Source organism: Crocodylus porosus, unplaced genomic scaffold (assembly GCF_001723895.1).
Source record: "Crocodylus porosus isolate Cpor-Errol unplaced genomic scaffold, CroPor_comp1, whole genome shotgun sequence".
NCBI lineage: Eukaryota > Metazoa > Chordata > Crocodylia > Crocodylidae > Crocodylus > Crocodylus porosus.
This window is the reverse complement of record NW_017728943.1, coordinates 78,761,355-78,782,376: the sequence shown is the minus strand read 5'-3', so window position 1 is coordinate 78,782,376 and position 21,022 is coordinate 78,761,355. Positions and strand designations below refer to the sequence as shown.

The following is a 21,022-nucleotide window of genomic DNA, read 5'->3' as shown; positions in this document are numbered from 1 at the left end:
ACATGTAAAGACCACCTAAAACTCCCAGACTAGGGCCACAATTAGTGATTCCCACTCCTTGGGCATATCTACACATGCTGCTATGGTGCTGTTGTTATTGTGCCTTCATTTAGTACTTCCTTTAGTACTTCCATGGCTATATTTAGCCACTATATCGTTGTACCGATGTACTGAAGCGAGGGAGTGCATCCATACTGTGACACAGCTGTGGCATCAGTTTGTGCCTGCCAACGCTACGTTAATGTAGTTCATTGCTATGACAATGTAGCATCTTGTGTAGATGCACTCCTTGAACCATATAGAAATATTTATTATCAAGACAGTTTGTGCATAGGGGATCCTCCAAGACTGAAATTAACTCATCCAGGAACTAAGAACTGCACTAAATTGACGGTTCTGTTCCAAATGTAAAGCATACTTCTTTGACATGCCATTGACTAATCATAATAAGCAGTGCAGAAGCCATAAACAAGTATTTTAAGATCATTTTAGAACAAAATTAAAAAGGAACCCACATGTACTTTTACTTCTCTTGATAGGAACAAATAAGAAAGAAAGAACACCACAGGATGACTGCTGCTGCCTTGGTGCTCAATGCCCTCCAAAGAACTTCATAAACTCTAATGCATTCCCTTGGGATCAGGGCATGCTATTTTACAAATGGGAAATTGAGATAAGGAAATGTGACTTGTTTCTGGTTGCAGAGAAACCCATAGAACATATTTAACCCAGTTCTACCATGTCTTACAATGGTGCCCTAACAATGGAGCCATCCTACCTCTTTGCTCTCTTTCTTTCTGATTGCTACAGGATGTACCTCAAATGGAAACCTGGGTGGATTGAATCCTGCATTCGTGACGCAGAGTAAAAAAACAAACAAACCAGAAAACCCAGTTCCCAATTGGCCTGTCTCGGAATCCTGGGTGGATTGAGGGACCAGCAGGCGGGATGTTGCTTGAGGGCAACCAGCATGGGTTCAGAGCAGGCCCTGTCAGACCAACCTGATTGCCTTCTGCAATCAGGTCACAAAATCCTTAGATGCAGGTGTCATGGTGGATGTAGTCTTTCTGGACTTCAGGAAGGCCTTTGACATTGTCTCCCACCCTATTCTCATTAAAAAGATGGGCGACTGTGGCAATGATGCCTACACAGTCAGATGGGTCGCAAATTGGCTAGGGGGCCACACCCAGAGAGTGGTGACGGATGGGTTATATTTGACCTGGAGGGACGTGGGCAGTGGAGTTCCCCAGGGCTCAGTCCTCAGGCCTGTATTGTTCAATTTCTTTATTAGCAACTTGGACAAGGGGGTGAAAAGCTCCCTGTTCAGATTCGCTGATGACACCAAGGTTTGGGGCAAAGTGGGCACGGTAGAAGGAAAGGACAGTATACAACTGGACCTGGACAGGTTACAGGGGTGGGCGAATGTGAATAGGATGGGATTCAATACTGACAAGTGCAGGGTACTGCACTTAGGCAGGAAGAACCAGTGGCATACCTGTAGGGTGGGAAACTCCCTTCTCATCAGCACAGTGACAGAAAGACATCTTGGAGTCATTATTGATTCTAAAATGAACATGGGCTGTCAATGTGGGGAAGCCATCAGGAAAGCCAACCATACCTTGTCATGTATCCACCGATGCATCATGAGCAGGTCCAAGGAGGTGATCCTCCACCTCTACACAACACTGGTCAGGCCACAGTTGGAGTACTGCATCCAGCTCTGGGCACTGCACTTGAGGAGGCATGTGGCCATCATCGAGAGTGTCCAGAGGAGGGCCACTCACATGGTCAGGGGGTAGCAGGGCAAACCCTACGAGGAGAGGCTACGAGACCTGAACCTGTTCAGCCTTCACAAGAGAAAGCTGAGAGGAGATCTAGTGGCAGTCTATAAACTTACCATGGGGGACCAGAGGGGAATGGGTAAGACAATATTCCCCCAAGCACCTCCCGGAGTAACAAGAAATAATGGCCACAAGTTGATTGAGAGTAGGTTCAGGCCATCAGGGGGCACTACTTCACAGACAGGGTGGCCAGGATCTGGAACCAGCTTCCAAGGGAAGTGGTGTTGGCTCCTACTTTAGGGGTCTTTAAAAGGAGGCTTGATAATTACCTAGCTGGGGTCATATAAGCTTAAACATACCAGGGGTCATATAAGCCCAGTATTCATTCCTGCCCAGGGCAGAGGTTCGGACTTGATGATCTGCTCAGGTCCCTTCTGACCCTACATCTATGAACTTAACAGAGTGCATAAGACTTAGAATAAGAGAAGACGACTATAAATCCAACTACTGAAATTACATTGTGTCAGTTTTGGAAAACAATAAAAAATGTTTCAAGAAGAAACAACAGTTCATGGCATACAGTCTTTCTGGCAGCAATGCACAGGGCAGTCCTGGTTGGCTGTTCCAGACTGCTGTGTCAGGCTGGGTCTCCCTACAGTGCAATGTGAGATTGTAAAGGGGGTGTTCTGTTCTCTGTTTGGCTGCAGCTCTCTGTTTGGCTGTAGTGATGCATGTTCTCCTGGGGGTGGGGAGCCTGGGAACAGGAGCAAAGTACCCTGGGATGCTGGAGAAATGTGCTGTGGCTTTTCTCAGAGGGGTAAGTTGTACAGATATTTGCCCTCCCAGGAGAATCTCACCCTAGAGAGAGTTAATTGTGATTGTTCCAAAGTTATTTTTCTCCTGGAGCAGCCATTTTTGCTGTGGAAAAAAAATCCTGAACATCTGCACACTCATGGTTTCTCCTGGGAGAACAGCGACTCTCCTAAGAGAAACTGGACATCTATACGCAGCCCCTAACACAGATATCAATGAGTTCAATTCTGCATTATTTTTCTACAATTTCTTATTTCTTCCTCTCTTTTTCATTTGTTTTCTTGCCCCCTCAGGTCAAATGTCTGCAAACAGACATATGGTTATCACTTACATTAATCCAATTTACTATGGTAATTGAAGCATTCCCCATTCCAAATACTGAAAATGCCATGATAAAATTAATACCAGCAAACAGTACATGCTAAAATGTTAATGACAGCAATTGTCAGCAGCTGCAAGATTATATTGCAGACTAAATTATTGCAGTTTTGTGTGTATCACACAATATTTATATTTTGTGGAACACGTGATGTAATCACAAACGTCACTGAAATATATCTTTGCAAAGTAGTAAAAAGAGCTATTCTTTGCAGGGAAGCTTAGCTGCTGAGAGGAGGGGTGGAACTCCACTAGGGATAAATAAATCCTTTCTGTTTGTTTACCCTTTAACCATGAAAATTGGTAAATTCAGGTGTGTACTTAGCTGGTTTCTACATATGCCCAATTATATTACTTGATAACACAGTCACAGGAACATAGGACTGGAAGGGACCTTCAGAGATCATCTAGTCCAACCCCCTGCCAAGAGAGGATAATTCCTATCCAAACTATCCTACACAAATCCATTGTTTAACCTATTAGTAAAACTACACAGTCAATCCTAACACAAACACAAGGCATAAAACCCTAATCTGCCACAGATAAATCAGGGGGATTATGGTGGCCAATACACTTGAGAGATCCAAGGAAGGCAAACCCCCACAGTCATTACCAATCTGACCATAGGGTAAAATTCTTTCCTGGCTCCAAATACGGTGATCAAGCTGACTCTGAGCAGAGGCGAAAGACCCTCTAGCCAAGAACATCTGGGTTTAAGTCCCAGAAATAGCACTGCCCCACTCCAGTCAAGAACTGCACCCAGTGCTGACCCAAGCAGGGTGCAGGACCTGGGGAAAATCAGCCCATGCAGGGACCTGTCCCTGCTCTGATCCCATGGGCCCTGGACCCAAAGAAGCTGCTGCCACCATTGGCAGCAGGAGCAGGGGGAAGAGGAGGGGCAAGCAGCAAGCAGCTGGATGCAGAGCTGCTGCTCTGGCCCACTCTGCGTTGCTGCTGCTCTGCGGGACCCTGCCAAAGCACAGGGCCCAGGGCGGTTGCCCTAATTTGTCCCCCCCAGGGATGGCCCTGAATCCAGCCTTGGTTACAGCCAACGCCCAATGCTTCTGGGGGAAGTAAAACACCCCCCATGTGTAGTAAAAGGACGGGAAAAAATTCCTTCCCAGCCCCATTTGGCAACCAGTAAAACGTAGAACCATGGGGAATACACATAGGCGATCCTAGATCATCCCCAATCAATGCTTGCCCAACCTCTTCTTGAATACCTCCAGTGATGGCAATTCCAGTTTCCCTAGGCAGTCTATTCCACTGCTTCACTATTTTAACAGTGGAGAAGTTCTTCCTGATATCTAACTTTAATCTACCTTGCTGCAACTTTAGGCCATTGGTCCATATTCTGCTCTCTGCAGCCAGAGAGGAAAACTGTTTTCCCTCTTCTTTATGGAGACTTTCAGATATTTGAGGACTGCTATCATGTCTCCTCTTAAGTGCCTTTTCCACAAACTGAACATACCTATTTCCTTCAACCTCTCCTCATATGCCTTGCTTTCCAAGCTCTTTATAATTTTTGTTGCCTGCCTCCAGCCCCTCTCTAACTTCTCCATGTCCTTTTTAAAATGTGGAACCCAAAACTCCAGACAAATCTAGATAAGGCCTAACCAGTGCTGAGTAAGGAGGCACTATCACATCCTGTGTCTTGCATGGCAAATTCATATTGAACTTGATCCACCAACACTCTTAGATCTTTCTCTGTAGTACTATCACCTAGCCAGGTACTACCCATTTTGTATTTGTGTTTTTGATTATTCTTCCCAAGATGTTCCATTTGTAAGCACTGAACTGCTTCCTGTTACTTCCAGCCCAGCTTTTCATCTGCCAGGTTACATTAGAACTGTGCTCCTGTCCTCCAAGTATTTGCAATCCTTTCCAGGCTAGTGTCATCTGCAAATTTGTTCAGGAAGGAAGTGAAAGATTTACTGGCTCACCCTAAAATAGGGTCAGGAACGATGTTTGCTTTTTCTAACAACAGAGAAGGCTAATATTATGCAATATTAAATTTACTATGAAATTTAAATGAATAATAATAACTAGCAGCAAAGCATTTTATCAGCAACATATTTTACATAGAACAAGACACCCAAAATATCACTGCAAGTGATCAATAAAAGATAAAAAGAAAATCTCTTCTATTTATTTTTTTATCCATTTTTCATGCCCAACATTTTGCTGAACTATAAAAACTATCATGGTACAATACAGTTCTTTCTAAGCCGTTTTCTTAGTGAATGTTCCAAGCTAATGAAAAAGGGACAGGGAGTGTTTCACTGAACAATGTCATCAGCTGTGCAGAGGGTGGCACAGTAAGCCTGCAAAAAACATCTACCTTACCTGTTGTTATACAGTTGATGCTGGGATTCAAAACACGGGGGAGAAGTTGTCAAGGCACTTGGTGAATTACTCAAGTGTGGCGTTCCCACTTGTTCCTAGAAAAAACAAACATGTAAGATAGGATGTTTGCAAGTGAGCAAAACTCTACTCCTATTGGAATCAGTGGGCAAGTCTATATGTGTGTTAATGCACCATAGTTACTGCACATTATGTTTAGTAACTGTAATAACAGGTACTAACTTGATGCATATTAACCGGTGCACACTTTTTTAGTGATGCTAATGTGCAGTAGACTAGTTCTACTGTGCATTAGCGTAATAACAAGGCTTTTTGCCATGACATGCTAATGTGCAGTAGAATTAGTCTACTGCATGTTTAGAGTCTCGTGTAGACGAGCCCAATGGGAGTTTTAATAGTACCTTCAACTGTGACTAAGTTAGGCCACTCAGTACTTTTAAAATCTTACCCAAAAATTCATACCCACAAAAATAACTTTTAATTCAGCTGCATTCTTCAACTGATCTTATCACTTGGACAAAAACTTATGGGATCATTAAAAGAAAGTGTTTAGGATTGGTATAAGAATTTCAGATCTCAGGCTTTCAAAGTATCAGCAGGTGTTGGCTGACCCGAGTTACTTAAGGAGCTTAGATCTATAGATAGGTGGAGGTCCAAGGTATCAAAGTCAATTATTTAGATCAGATTTCGAAATCTTCCCTTGATGAATCATGACAGGCTGAGTCCTGAGCCTCTCCTGGGGACAGAAAATATCCTATAGTGGGTATAGGGATTATACACAGCTCTCTGAAAAGTTATATCTGTAGGCAAGTACAGTTATTAAACCTTCCCTGTTGCCACCCACACAGTTAAGTGTTTTGACTTGACATATTTTATAACCACAACTTACAATTAAGTTAGTTAAGTTGTGTTTTGTCATCATGTCACTTTAACAAGGCTGTGGAAAGTTATTCAGTACCTAACTAGATTGTTTTCTGAAGTCCTGCTAATATTATTTCTTAGAACAAAAAGGAATATTGGCTGAACAAGAAAAAATTTATTTTAGGTTACATTTTTGTTCTAGGTGTAAATACTGTCATTTAAATAATTATATACTGTTTGGATTCAGTAGAAACATAATTGCTGTGATGTGCTATGAAATTAGTTATGTCAAACAGACATGGTTTTAAATGTTTAGGGATGAGCATCTACTAGCAGACATAACAGGGCTCCCTTCCAAAATGTTACAGACACCACTATTTCCATCTTAATGAAAAACTTGAAAGGGAAACCTTTCAGAAAAATGACAAAGAGAAAGAAAGCCTGTGAAAGAAATGGAGAAGACTATTTAAAAAAAATTTTTTTTTGCTCTTGTGATATCTTTGGTGAATGCAAAACCCTGTATCTTAGCTATTCTACTAAGGCACACACTTCTCACATTATTATTTTAAATTATTCAGTTTTTAAATGCAGGATTTCTGCTTCTATAGGTTTCCTAAACTTGGTGATAATGCTAATCATGGAACTGGGCTGCAGAACCAGAATCTCTCCATTCTGAGCTGCAAGTAGATGAACCACTGGTGAGCCTACATATTCTGCAGTGCCACTAAAGTCACTGCAACATTGGGATGTAAATACTGATTAAATATGAATTTAACTTGATGTAATTACAGGTTAAACATGGTGGTGGTGCTGGGTTCCAGTCTGTGGCTCTGCGAAGTCATAGCGGGGGTGGTGTTTAGCCCTGGGCTGGTGCTTGCCCTGTCCTGCCACACCGTAGAGGATGGGCTGCACCCACCCACCTAGAGCAGTTTTGGGGGGCTGGGGCCAAAGCAGTCCCACCAGGCAGGCAGCACAGCCTAGAGAGCCCAGGGGGGTGAGCAGCAGCCAGTGAAGGGCTGCAGTCACCAGCTTGCAGCTTCTCAGGAACAGCTGCAGCACCGCAGGGGGAGGTTACTTATTTAACTGTTCACATCCCTACTGCAGTCGTGGGAAATTTTAGACCAGTTGCCTCTGCTGGACTTTGCAGTTGTGCTGCTGGACTTGGCTGGTATGGTGGCTGATATCTTCCAGTACATGAAAACAAGGGTGTAACAAGTCAGCTGAGTGCCTAGGGTAGCTACAATGCATGGAGGAAGTGGTGACATCCAGATGATGCTGTGCTGCCAGTGCAATTGTGTGGCTCCAAGCAAATGCTATGCGATGCTCCATCCTCCTCTCTGCCCCACACTTGCCCTCAGTTACACTACTGATGAAAACACATGTGGGCACATCTACAGGAGATGCTTAACTTCACATTAGCATAGTTTACTGGGAAGTCAGCATGTGCATCTATGTATGTATATGCTTAGTTCACAATAGATTTTCCTAATACTGAGTACATTTGCTACCTGCAGTCAGCTGTCCGTGGACAGCTTTCCAAGATTGACTTAGGCAAATTGGAGGCTTGGGCCAAGAGGCATCTCATGAAGTTCAACAAGGACAAGTGTAAAGTCCTGCACTTAGGATGGAACAATCCCATGCACCAGTACAGGCTGGGGGCTGACTGGGTAGGCAGCAGCTCTGCAGAAAAGGACCTGAGGGTTACAGTGGACAATAAGCTGAGTATGAGCCAGCAGTGTGCCCTTGTTACCAAAAAGACTAATGGCACACTGGGTTGCATGGATAGGTGTGATGCCAGTAGGTCAAGGGAAGTGATTATTCCCCTGTTTTCAGGACTGGTGGGGCCACATCTGGAGAATTGTGTTCAGTTTTGGGCACCCCACTTCAGAAAGGATGTGGACAAATTGGAGAAAGCCCAGCAGAGGGTGAGGGGCCTGGGGGACATAACTTCTGAGGAAAGACTGAGGGAGCTGGGCTTATTTAGTCTAGACAAGATGCAATTGAGAGAGGACTTAATAGCAGCCTTCAACTACCTGACGGGGGGTTCAAAACAGGATGGAGCTAGACTGTTCTCAGTGGTGGAAGATGACAAAACAAGGAGCAACGGTCTCAAGTTGCAGCAAGGGAAGTTTAGGTTGCATATTAGGAAGACTTTTCTCACTAGGAGGGTCGCAAAACACTGGAACAAGTTACCCAGAGAGGAGTGCAATCTTCACTCTTGGAGGTTTTCAAAACCTGGCTAGACAAAGCTTTGGCTGGGATGATCTAGTTGCAGATGGTCCTGCTTTCAGCAAGGGGTTGGACAAGATGACCTGAGGTCCATTCCAAACCTGACTTTCTGTGTTTCTATGAAATGCAAGTAGCAAAAATACTCATCATTAGTAATGGTGCCATAGCCCTTGTGTGGACACTTGACCAGGAACCAGCTGCCAGGACAGGCTCCACCCCAGGAACCGGGGCAGGGACTGTGTCCCCCTGCCCTGAAAGCAGGGAGCTCCAAGACCCTTGCTCCCAGATCATGATCGAGGAGTGGGGGGCTGGGAGACTCTTATCTCCCAGTCTGAGCTCTCCAGTTACGGGGCTCAGGCTGGGAGACGCTTATCTGGCTCAGGCTGGGAGATAAGCATCTCCCAGCAGCAGCCCTGTGGTTGTACATCCACTGCTGGGAGATAACAGTCTTCCCACCTGAGCCCCAGAGCAGGGGCTGGGAGTTTGTTCCTAGTCCCTGTTCTGCAACTGTGGAACTGGGAGCAGGCTGGGAGCTTGTTCCCAGCCTCCACTCCGTGACTGCAATTGGGATTGCGGAGCAGGAGCTGGGAGCTCCCTGCATGGAGACGGGGCTCTGCCCAGCCTGGAGCTGGCTAGGACCTGCCCCTGACTGGGACAGTTTCCAGCCAGTCCTAGGCTGCATGGGGAAGCAGTACAACCTGGAGGTAGCTGGGAACTGTCCTGTTTTGGGCAGTCCACACTCAGCTCTGGGCTGCACATGCGGACCTCCCCATGCAGCCATGGGCTGGTCGGGAACTGTCCACCAGTGGGGCAGCTAGGGGAAGGGGCCTGGGACCTGACCCTCCCCAGCAGCTCTTTCTAAGCCCGGTGCCCCTGATTGGGGAGCCAGGGCCAGAAGCTCCCTGCTGCCGATTTTCCCTGCCCCAGCCTGGTGCTCCCTGCCAGCCCCTGAGTTCCCCAAGGTGGTGGCAGAGGCCCATTGCAGGCCTGCAGGGACCTGGAAGCAAATCTTCTCCCTAATCCCCACATGTGTAAACACCTACCCAAAAACTCTTACTCTGTAGTCAGAGCCACCCCTAGGGGTGTGTGAGGCCCGGGGTATATTAGCTTGTGCGGGGCCAAGGGGTGGCAAGCAGCTGGAGTGTGGAGACCATTACAAAGATCTCTAAAAAATCATCTGGAATTCCTAGGACGTGTTTCTCAGGCACGATGTAAAAAAAAAAAAAAAATAGAAGAAACTGGAGACAAGATTAACATAAATTGCTTCTGAATTAAACAGAATGAGTTTATACCAGAATGAGAGGGAAGAGAATCACAGCCAAAATCTTAGCTTTCAGTGTCTTTCCTACTGAATCGATCACAATTTTAGACAAGTGTACTTTAAATTTTATATCTGCATTGTACTGAAGGAGATGCAAAACAATCTGATACCTGCAGACTCCTTGCTTCCTCAGACCACCAGATTTCAAAGTCCTTTTGCAGTTTCACCTTGGCTTTTTCCATAAGAAGCTGTAAGTGTTCAATCTCTATCTTCAGCCCTTTCAAACGATTGAACATGGTTTTATAACTACAATGAAAAGAAGAAGAGGGTGTGTTTACTACAGGGAAATTCCATCTTTGGCCCAGAGAAAAAATGCTGACAGATCTTTTAACAAAGTTTTGTTTTATCCAGGGCAGTTACAAACCCTGAACTTCAAAACAACTGCTAAAAGTCAAGGAGAGGCGTGAATCATCACTGATTTTATAAGTGTGTCTATGGACAGAAAATATAAGAAATCTACCCCAGTAAAGTATTTATTTTATTGAAGAACAAAGTTACTCCCATTCTAGTGGGGATGATACTGAGTCTGTTTATTTAGGCTATTCATCAATCATATTTGTCAATGATTTTTTTTTTGGCTGCACAGCATCATGCCATTCATAAATAAATGGTGGCCAGAATGCCTGGATTCAATTAGAGACTATGCAGAGGCTCACATTTTCTACTGACAATTCAGTAACTAGACATGTTGTCTACCATTGGTTGGACATCTAACAGTACATGCAATAATACAAGCTAGCCCTGACGTCCCATCAGAGATTCTAGATACCAGGAATACTAAAAAGCAAATTGAAAAATGTAGACAATGTGATATCCTATGTCTGAGATTTCTTTCATCTCCCTGGCCACAGTTGTGCTATGCCAGAAGGAAGGATTTTTAAAACCATGAAGATTCCTCTGTTTTTCTTTCTAGTTTGTCCACAAATAAAGCCCCTGCATTATAATACCTGTGAGTAGGTCAATAAGGCCTGGACATTGCCCCTGAAACAGCTGAGGGGACACATACCACATAACACCTGGATAACCACTTTGTCTTGGTGACACTCCCAGCCTCTGACAATTGAAAGAGAAGAACCAATTTTTAACTCTGATCCTCAATATGCAAGCACTATGCTGTTTTTAGACTATCAGATTAGGTTTACAGTTTCCCTACTGATGCATCATGTGATCTTAAAGGAAACAAGCTGACATTTTAAGTTGAAAGCTAATAGTAAACCAGAAAAATAGCTTTTATATAACAATGTGCTAGCAGAAACAAGATTAACACATTTGGGGATCATTTTACTTCACTATTGGGAGCATCAGAGGAGGAAAATACAACACCTTTTTTTCTCATCTTCAAGTTGTGCTCGAAGTTTCTCTTCCACTGGATCAGACTTATTCAGCTCTTCAGAAGGGCTGGCAACACCTACAAGAAGTTACCAGAAGCAAGCAATAAATAGATAGGGCAAGGATGAAAAAACAAGGAAAACAACCCCCTCTGCTCCCCTCAAAAAAAACCCAAACCCCAAACTGTTTCAGAATATCATAAGAACTCCTACTTGATAGGTACAATGGGGAACAGCACTAGTCTTTTATCCTGGTGGAAACCTGGGTTTTGAATCTTAACATGGGCCTTATCCTGACCTTAGTTTCACCAGAGTAACACCAGAGATTTCAGTTCAGTTATTTTGTATTTATATCAGTGTCAGATCAGAATCAGGCCCTTAATGTAAATTAAAAATAAAATGAGTATTGATTTTCTCTTCCCAGTCCTCTGTGAATGTCTTCTTTAAGAAGCAATGAAGAACAAGGGAATGTGAGGGGGTGTATGGTCCATAGAATTCCATGTAAAACCCTGAGAAAGCAATTGACCATCTTATTCTAATTCTTAACTTTGTTCATCCTTCTTCTGTTGCTGGACAGTTTTCTTAGTAACACCTATTCCCTGAAAGTTGAAAGGTACAAATGCTTTGAATCATTTTGAAGGCACAAGTTTCCTGGATAGATTCTACATCATAGGTGTCTGTGACCAGGACAAGCCTTAGAACTGAGCTAGCATATAGTATAATATATATAGATATAGATAGATAGATATGTATACGTATATCAATGATATATTGATAATATTGAGAGACAGCAAACCATCCTTCCCAACACAGGTTAAAAGCAACTCAGTGATGAAGGGAAAAAGTAAAGTTACATACTAAAAAACTACAACTATTCCAAAACCAGCTTCTATTTCTAAAATAGGGAGAAGAGTTTAAGATTCCTAAGAAAACAGGTTTGACTTTGTAAGCTACAGGAAAATGAAGGGAACAAAAGATATGCTGTACAATACACTCAATTTTCCACCTTAATTATTATTTTTGCCAAGAAAATAAATTAGATGTCAACCTGTCATTAGGCCCAAGGAGTATACCCTGGCTTCAAGGAATGGAATTCTGGCTGGAGCACGAGGGCAGTAATGACCCCTTTTTGCCTGTCAGCACTCCAGCTAAAACCATTAATCTTTCTTGTAGCACCATGTAGCTTAATCAAAAATGAGATTGAAAAGTATTTAATTTCACTGCAAGTACTTAAGGTCAAGTGTGTTAATACAGATTTAAAAGCCAAGGTGAACAAAAACCACACATGCAACTCTCACTGCATGTATCTGAAGGCTGTGCTGGATAAGCAGATTACACGGACTGAGTGGAGAAGTCTATAGTGGAGAGGGTATACTTAACACATTCAAACACAAAATGCTTTATGGTATTAGAGCAAATGACTGCAGGTCATGAGATGTACAGGTCTTATGGCAGAAGAGATGTTAAAAATTAGTGGGGCTAGATACCATATTTTCTTCTCTACAACATGCACCTTTCCCCCAAAATTCAACTGATGGGAATTGGGATGTGTATTATAAGTAGGGTGACCATATGTCCCAGATTGGCTGGGTCAGTTCCAGATTTTAGAAGCTGGTTTCAGCCAGCTGGTGATAATTAAAATGAACTTCCTGGGCACAGGGCATAGAAGCAGAGCAGCAACAGCTGTGAAATAGGAAGCCTTAGCAGACAGCAAAATTGTCCATTAACACTAATTGTTACTTCACAGGTGATTGTTAACCCCTGTGAAGGAAAGAACAGTGGGTCATTAATGGGTCCATGACTCCCTGCCAGAGTCCCAGATTTCATACTGTCCCATATGGTCACCCTAATTATAAACAACGAAATATGGTAATAGTATTATCTGCCTCTGCAGGGAGGTGTGTGTGGGGTGGGAGGGAAGCAAGAATAATGCTGCAGTGTTGCATTCTAGCTGCTGGCTGTATATAACGTTCTCTTTCTCTCTGGCAGAGTCTCCTGCTTCAGAAGCTGCTATTCAGTTACTGCCACGTACTGGCATTGTCAAGGAAAGATCTTTTTTTCTTTATTCTACCTTTTAAAAGAAAGGCATGTATCATATTTGGGGACGTATGTGAGAAACTACATTGCAATTAAATACAATGGATAATGGCAAAGCATTAATGGATGAAATCCTGAAACCACTTAAGTAAGAAGGCAAAGCTTTCAATGATTAGACCTGGGTCAGGACCTCATCTGCAGTCTTTCTCCCCTTTACCTACCCATAGCTCCTACTGATGGCATTGGGAATTATACAAACATATGTTTGGGGCTGCTTTATAAAGTAACAGATATATGGTGGAGAAAGTGCAAAGCTACTAAATAGTTCAGAGAGCTAGAGGATAGATAAGGATTTTGAGGCTCTAAAGGTGCAGGATGGGTGTTCCCTCTGCTCTGCCTTGTAGGAATAGGTAACTTTCTTTTAGCTCCATCATCAGCCACTTCTGCTGGTAATTGTGGCATAGGCCACACTCCCCCCACTTCCTTTTTTTTTTAAAGGAAATTTTTTTGTGTTCCAAGCCAAATCAGCCAAATCAATTCCAAATCCGTGAGTCATCCAAGAACCATATGTGGCCCTGCTACCAGCAAATATTCTCTACCCTCACCTGGGGCTTCAGATGCTTCCAAATCATTTGGCGGTCATCCTAAGTGTAGGCCCAAGCCCAGAGGCTTGGGGTTTGGATGCCCCTGAATTTTGCTTGCTCTCAGTTGTATGGCTGCAGGAGTTCCTGTTCAGATGAACAGTACTTAGGGAAAGCAGCCAAAGAGCAGCCCCAGGATCTCAGCACCCCCTCCAGCTTAACTGTCTTCTATGCATGTGAGTGAGAGCCAGGCAAAACCAGTCCCTACACATAAAGACATGTGAATTCCCACAAGTTGCACATCTCAAGTGTTGTACATTGCAACTAACTGTAGATTATATTCAGAAGTTGCAATGAAATCTTGGGGTTTAAACAAAGGCCTGTCTGATGCGATGCAATCCACATCTGGAACCAGCAAAGCAGTTGTGTATGACATTGGCAAGGATCCATGAATGAATAAAACAGAAGCATGATCAGTTGCAAAATGGTCTTGCTGATACAGTCACACCCATCAGAAAGAATTGAATGAAGCAGGGGGCTGGACCTGATGATCTCGTGAAGTCTCTTCCAGCCCCTAACATCTATGAATCTCTGAACTGTAAATTCACCTCTCTCTCTCAACAGAATAACTGAACTCTGGGTCAGTCACAGAAATGACTGGGACTCAAACACATTGTAGAGCAGAGGCCCAGAGCCTTCTTATCAGGCTGCTGATTTGCATACTTATGTAAACTATATTTTGGCTTCTTATCTCACTCATTTATTACACTGATGCAGTCTGTAGGTTGAATGGCATGCTGCTTTATAGACTATAGATCTTTTTGCATCTACTTAACTAGACATATACCTACAGATACAGGACTCCCTCACATTTTTCCAGGCAAAAGGAATTTGTAGCCTAAAGTAGGGGCCTGACTCCTCTGCAGGACAGACACATGCAAAGAAGTTTTTGTGGCAGATAAGCATGAGATGGGCAGCCACTTGATATGCATCTAACACAGCTATTTTGATCTTGTATAGCGTTATTCCCCTTCTCATGTCAGAAGGCAGTATATTTGCTCCTTATGCTTCCCTCTGTGTATCCCTTCTCTTGTCAGAAACCAAAGCAGCAAGCAGCAGGCTGAATCTGGACAACCCTGCCTGCTACATCTATGCTAGGAATGGTTTTTTACAGTAAACTGGTAAAGAAACAGAACAGAAATATCAGTATACTGCACCAGCAAAGCACTCATGATGTAGATGCATATATGCTATCAAAACTGCCCTTTGTAGTGATATAGTAAAACCATTCTGCAGAGCCTATGGATGCAGGAGCGAGGACTTGTCCAACTTTATCCCAACTACACAGCTGGTCCAGTAAAAAATATCATCCTAAGAAATCCTTGCCTCCTGCATAATTTCTGGACCATCGCAACTACAACATCACTCTTAAACTACCAAGGTGAAAAATCAAGACATAAACCAGAGCAATTGATTAACAATATTTGCATTTATCACTAGGTTACCTGGTTACATTTTGGTTAACTGTTTTCTTTTGGTGTCAGAGATAGCATTGCATAGAGATGAATAGGGTATTTCACAAATCATAGAGCTATTGGTGCAACTTTCCCGCAACGCTATGGGCGTAGACACACAAACAAGTTACTGTGAGGCACAGGAGAGCAGGGCTTTGCCATATGTTAGCTGTCTAGGATAACCTTCTGTGTACTTGTTCTTACCTTGCAGTAAAGAAAACCAGCACATAGTAATAAAAACTCAACGAGAGAAAAAGTGACTTATAATTAGCTTTCATTACTCTGGGTAAAAGCTTTACCTGGGGTAGTTATTTTTCCTCTTCTCCTGTACCTAATTGTAAAAAGTGAGTACGTGCCCTGGATGAGTTTACACTCAGTTCACCATTTCAATATCTTATTCATAACTTTAAGGTCTAGAGACAACTTTTTAAAAATGAAAGATGAGATTTTACAGCATAATTCTGAGGCAAAGGGGAATTACACAGCAAATGTTATAATCACAGAAATGCATCAGACATGAAACAGATGACAGTATTTCCCTGCCTTTATGAAACATTTTGACAAGTGTGGATGAAAAGTACTATTCCCAATAAATTACATGTAGCATTATCATCACTGCTTATCAAGGCAGACATCACAGTCAAACTAGTTGAAAAATTCTGGGAGACTTGTCCTCAAACATACCAAAGATCAATTTTGGAAAGAAACTTCATGACTCTGACCTTTAAGCTCCCCAGGGAGCTCATATATTTCTGGCCTGAACCTGTTCTATAAATCAGACATTGTACAGATTTATTTGTTCCTCAATTAACATTATGTCCTGCCCTTAAGTTGTACATTTTCAGTAAAAGGTTTTAATTTCAGCATTAGGCAGTCTTGTGTTTAACTACTTACATTTACAGCCTTTCAGTGTCCAGTTAGTATTTATATTGTTTTTATTTCTCAGTTCTGCTGCTCTTGGCAGACTTGTGTGTTGGATGAATGAAAGAATGAATGAATTAAAACCACAGTTGTCCAACTTCAGAGTATCTGGGGGTATTCCCAGGTGCTGTATGAGTCCTCTGCTGTTCCAACAGCAGGACCCCCCACTGCACCAGAGTACTGGGTCCCCTGAGCCCTGGGCTCCCTGGATCCTGCAACTGTACAATGCTACCCAATTCCACCCTCTGAGATAGGAACATGAAGTGGAAGCTGAAGGTGAGGAAGGAGCCTGGAGACCATGGTGACAGCTGCCTTCAGATTGGTGGAGGGAGTGATGCCTGGGAGGGAACCCAGGGGCAGCAAATTAACCCCCCAGGGGTGTGTCTACATGAGATGCTTCAAGTGCAGCAGACTAATTCTACTGTGCATTAGCACGGCAGGCAAAACCCATGCTAAAGTGCTAATGCACAGTAGCATTAATCTACTGCACAGTAGCATTACCTACAATGTATGTGTCTGCACAACTTTGCAGTAATGAACATGTAGATGTGCCCAGAGGCCACCTGAGGCTTGCATACCACCCACTGGATAAAATTAAACTATGATGCATATCCTAAAACTGGTTCAGCCCTGGTCTATCATATGCAAACTTACTCCTGGACAATTTTCAAATGTCTTGTTTTGGGATTCCTTTGTTTATGGCCTCTCCCCAATTTAGCCACTAGATCAGCCAAGTGATACCTACCTATACTGCTCTGTGCCTTCTCTAAATGGGATGCTCTGGTCACTGTTCTGACCTCCCCTGCTTTAGGGTCACAGTACCTGGATGTTACCTTCCATTAAATCTGGTGGAAGACCATATTCTGGCTTTTTTGCATATATGCTCCAGAAATTAGGAACTTTCATTTGTCCTGCTTTCTGTGGCAAAGGGAACAATATTTCTCCATCTTCTTTATGGCAGCCTTTCAAATATTTGAACATTGTTTTCATGCCTTTAATCTCCTTTTCTCCAAACAAAACATACAGTACCTAGTTTCTTCAGCCTTTCCTGCATTCCTACTCTTTTATCACCTTTGTTGGTCACCTTTGGACTCTCTGCAGTGTCTTTACATCTCGTTTAAAAATGTAGTGCCCAAAGCTGTACATACTGATAGAGCTGAGGCCTATCTAGTGCTGAGAAGAGGCTGAGTGTCAAGGACTGCATGAACAGCCCCCAACTTTGGCAACACCTGGCTTAAACTGACTCCTCCACTCCAGCCACCTGCCCCACACTTTTTCCTTGGGCACGTATCCCAAGAACTGAGCACAGTATGCAAGAAACAGGGTGCAGGGATCTCCTCTGTTCCAATTTATTTAACTATTCCTATTCATTCCTGCATGGCTTCTGAGGACACCATCTGAGTGAAAAAAAGCAAGACCTATTAACCAGAGTTTCTATGGACATTGGTTTCTAGATATTTTTGCTGCCGTTTCATCAAATGGACTTGGATCATATCTTGCAAGTCTGGGGCAGCCTGAGAAACTTCAAGAACACTGACCAGCACAGTGCCTCATTGGTTGGATCCATCCTGTCCTATGAATACCTCATCGGCTATTTCCACACACTGATGTACTCCCTGAATGTCCTGAAGCTGTTAGAAAACACTTCTTTCTGGAGTGAAGAGCATGAGTGGCAGTGCTCCTGGTTTCAGTGAACCCCTTTACCAGGAGAACAGTTCCTTCTAGGAACCAGATGTTTCAGCCTGTTATCTTGATGTCCTACCACTTTAGCCCACAGAGGCATTGGCCTTGCAACAGTCAGTGGAGGTTTTTTCCTATTTGCCTCTACTGCCTACCTTTGATGCACTAAAAGGTCCTTAGGACTTCCTGTCATTCAGTATTCATAAATATTTTCACACCAGATACATCTACACACAGCCTTACGGTGACATAGTGATGTGCTACGTTGCTGTATGGTGCAGTATGGAGACGTAGCAATCATGTGCATTTACATGATTGCCAGCTACGTTGCCATAGTGGCAGAATTTAACCATGTGCCAAAAGGAAATACTAAAGCACGGTGCCATAGCCACATCACCATATAGCAAGTGTAGACATGCCCACCTATTATAGACAGACCTCCATGTCACATCTGTCTTTAATCTCAGTTGATTAGTATTTTAGCCCACTCTTAAGTTTTGAGACCTCTGTTGTATTGCATTTTATTGTTCTTTGGCCATGTTTACACTGTTTGCTTTTGGATTTGTTTGACAAAAGCCTTTTGTTTTTTTGTTTTTTTACAAAAATCTCTATTGTTCACTTCATGCAGCATATACAACATTCAGTTGATGGGGTAGCTGGGCATTTGGCCAGCAGATGTAAACTAGGCAGGCCAAATGGCTCTGCACTGCCAGCGGTGACTGATTCCATTAGCACAGCAGAAACATTTTTGACAGGGCACATGGCCACGTCAGAAATAACAGGAAGCAGGCATTTAAATCCCTCCAATGGCAGGGCCACAGGTCCTCTCTTCTCACGCAGGTCAGTTAGCCCAGCTCAGAGTACACATCACATAAAACATGCAAAGGTTGTATGTTGAGAACATTAAACACCAGTGTTTCCTAAAACAGTGGGTATATAAGTGGCTGCCTTGCAAGCACCCAGCAACTTATAACTACATTCGTGTACACTGACTGAAAACAGATGGCTGAGGCTTCTTGGATGAGATAGCCTTGATAGTTGTCACTGCTGGATGTTTGTGGCTCTGGCTGTTCAGACTGCTAGACACGTCTGGCTAGGCACCTGACCTTGCTCCCACAGCTCATGTGCAGAATTCAGGAAGGTATTAAAATATTGTGTAGGTATAACTCCACCTGCACAGTGACTGACTGCTGTCTGGACCTGAGCCACTCAAAGACCTATTCAACTGTTATCCTATATACTGCTCGGACAGTAGTTGAACAATTACTTCCTGCAGTCCAGTTGCCTTTTGTAAGGATTCATGAGCCATCAAAGTAATGGATCGGCAGGGCCAATGAGTATCAGTGGCAGGGAAGGGAGGGTGGGGAATGGTTGTACCACTGGGCTCCTTCCCGGGAGCAGCGTTGGCAAAACTGTCCTGTTTTATCAACTTCCTCAAGGTGGAATTGAGGAAAATTCTTGCGCATGTTCTTTGCTAGACTAGTTATTTGTGACGTGGGTGAACCTCCCATGATGGTCCATGATGCCCTGAAGTATGAGAACAACCCTTTCTATTGGTGTACTCTAAATCCCCGTAGGGGAGAGAGTAAAATACATGCTCAAAAGTTCTCTCATATTGTTGATCTGCTTCTGCAGCTCTGGTGCTAGCTCAGCACAGATTTCTAGGCAAGTGGCCACTTTCCTCGCCCTGAAGTTCTTCCGCCACTGGTGGCTGTCCCAGTTCTTCAGCATAATCCTTTTCCACCAGTCCATGCTTTCTCCTCACACCCAGAAGCACCAGTTGACAGTTGGAAACTGATCTCAGAGAAAGCCATCTTCAACTACAGGCAGGCATTGGGCATGAGTACGCCACATAGATCCATTATATGTTGTGTGATATAACTGTTCATAGAATCATAGAGAAGTAGGGCTGAAGGGCTCTCCACAGATATCTACTAGTGCGGCTTCCAATCTGTGGTATGGGTACCACCAGTGGTTTGTAGACAACTGGCCAGTGGTGCATGTTAACAGGTTTTTTTATAATTACTTTGTATGACAAAAAATTGCTGGTGGTACTTAAGGTTGTATCATTTTAAATTGGTGGTGCACAATCTGTCAGAGTTTGGGAACCGCTAATTTAGTCCAATGCCCTGCCTGAGGTAGGACCATCCCTATCCAAACCATCTTATACAAATCTACTGTTTAACCTCTTTGAAAAACTACAGTCAACCCTGACACACCACAAGACCTAACACCCTAGCCTGCCACAGGAAAAGCAGGGGGACCACGATGGCCAACATCCTGCTGTTGGAAAGTGTGGTTCTATGTGCCTGACCCTTGTACATCATTGTTTGTAGCCACCTGCTCATGTAGATGAGGAGTGGAAGGTATTTGCAGATTTAGCAGGAGAAATCCATCTACATCTCAATCTATGGTTCTGATTGAGGATCAGTGGCTGTAATGTACTCTGCACAAACATTACAGGCACATTATATATGAAAATAAAGATGATCATGCACCACAAAATTCATATACAGATTTAAATTTACCTAAAGATGAGGAGTATGTGGACTGTGGGTTACAGATCAGCCTTATAGCTAATAATTTTTAATACTGAGTTTAAAAACCTTCTATAGGTTATCTTGTATGCGTATTGAATACACCGGTATACTTTCAACTGTTTAAAATCATTAATCTATTTTGTTCTTTCTAATTTTTAATTTTATTACTGATGCCAGTACAAAGAGCCATTAGTGTGTCATTTTGCACTCTATCATTTATGGTTATATTGACCTTTTCACATGTCTGTGTCAACTTCTTCCAATGTAACATGGAACCAAAAAGACACCTAGAAGGAACAGCCATTTACATATTGTGTCTCTTCAGTGACTATGAGTTGTTCTGCTCATCTACAACTTTGTGCTTCTGTTTTCAGCTTACTGAAGTCTCTTCCTTGAAACAAGTTATCACATGCATTTGCACCAAAAATACCTGGCACATAGAAAAGAAAATGTTGGCTTTACTTCATCTGTACTCAGGCTATGGGGATTTCTGACATCAATGTGGCAAAAACTTTGCTGATGGTTTCCAAATGTATGAGTAGGGTTTACTAAAAAATTCAGCTGGAAAGCTTAATGTGTTCCAAACATGCCAGTCTATCTAGTGCAATGATTGTCAACCAAGGTGCCTGATAATATTAGAAGTGCTAGGTGTGCAAACACCTACATATGATTGA

The 21,022-nt window shown here is 43.1% G+C and overlaps 1 protein-coding gene across 3 annotated transcripts in view; it reads right to left on the bottom strand.

The window, feature by feature from the left end:
- The window catches only part of KIF6 (kinesin family member 6), a 415,530-nt gene that overhangs the window by 18,246 nt on the left and 376,262 nt on the right, over nucleotides 1–21,022 (bottom strand). For all 3 annotated transcript variants that reach the window (XM_019549619.1, XM_019549618.1, XM_019549620.1), the window contains 3 exons: nucleotides 11,071–11,155; nucleotides 9,858–9,993; nucleotides 5,319–5,413 (listed from right to left, as the gene is read on the bottom strand). In XM_019549619.1, coding sequence (XP_019405164.1) covers nucleotides 5,319–5,413; nucleotides 9,858–9,993; nucleotides 11,071–11,155 — 316 coding nt within the window. The remainder of the gene's footprint in view (nucleotides 1–5,318; nucleotides 5,414–9,857; nucleotides 9,994–11,070; nucleotides 11,156–21,022) is intronic.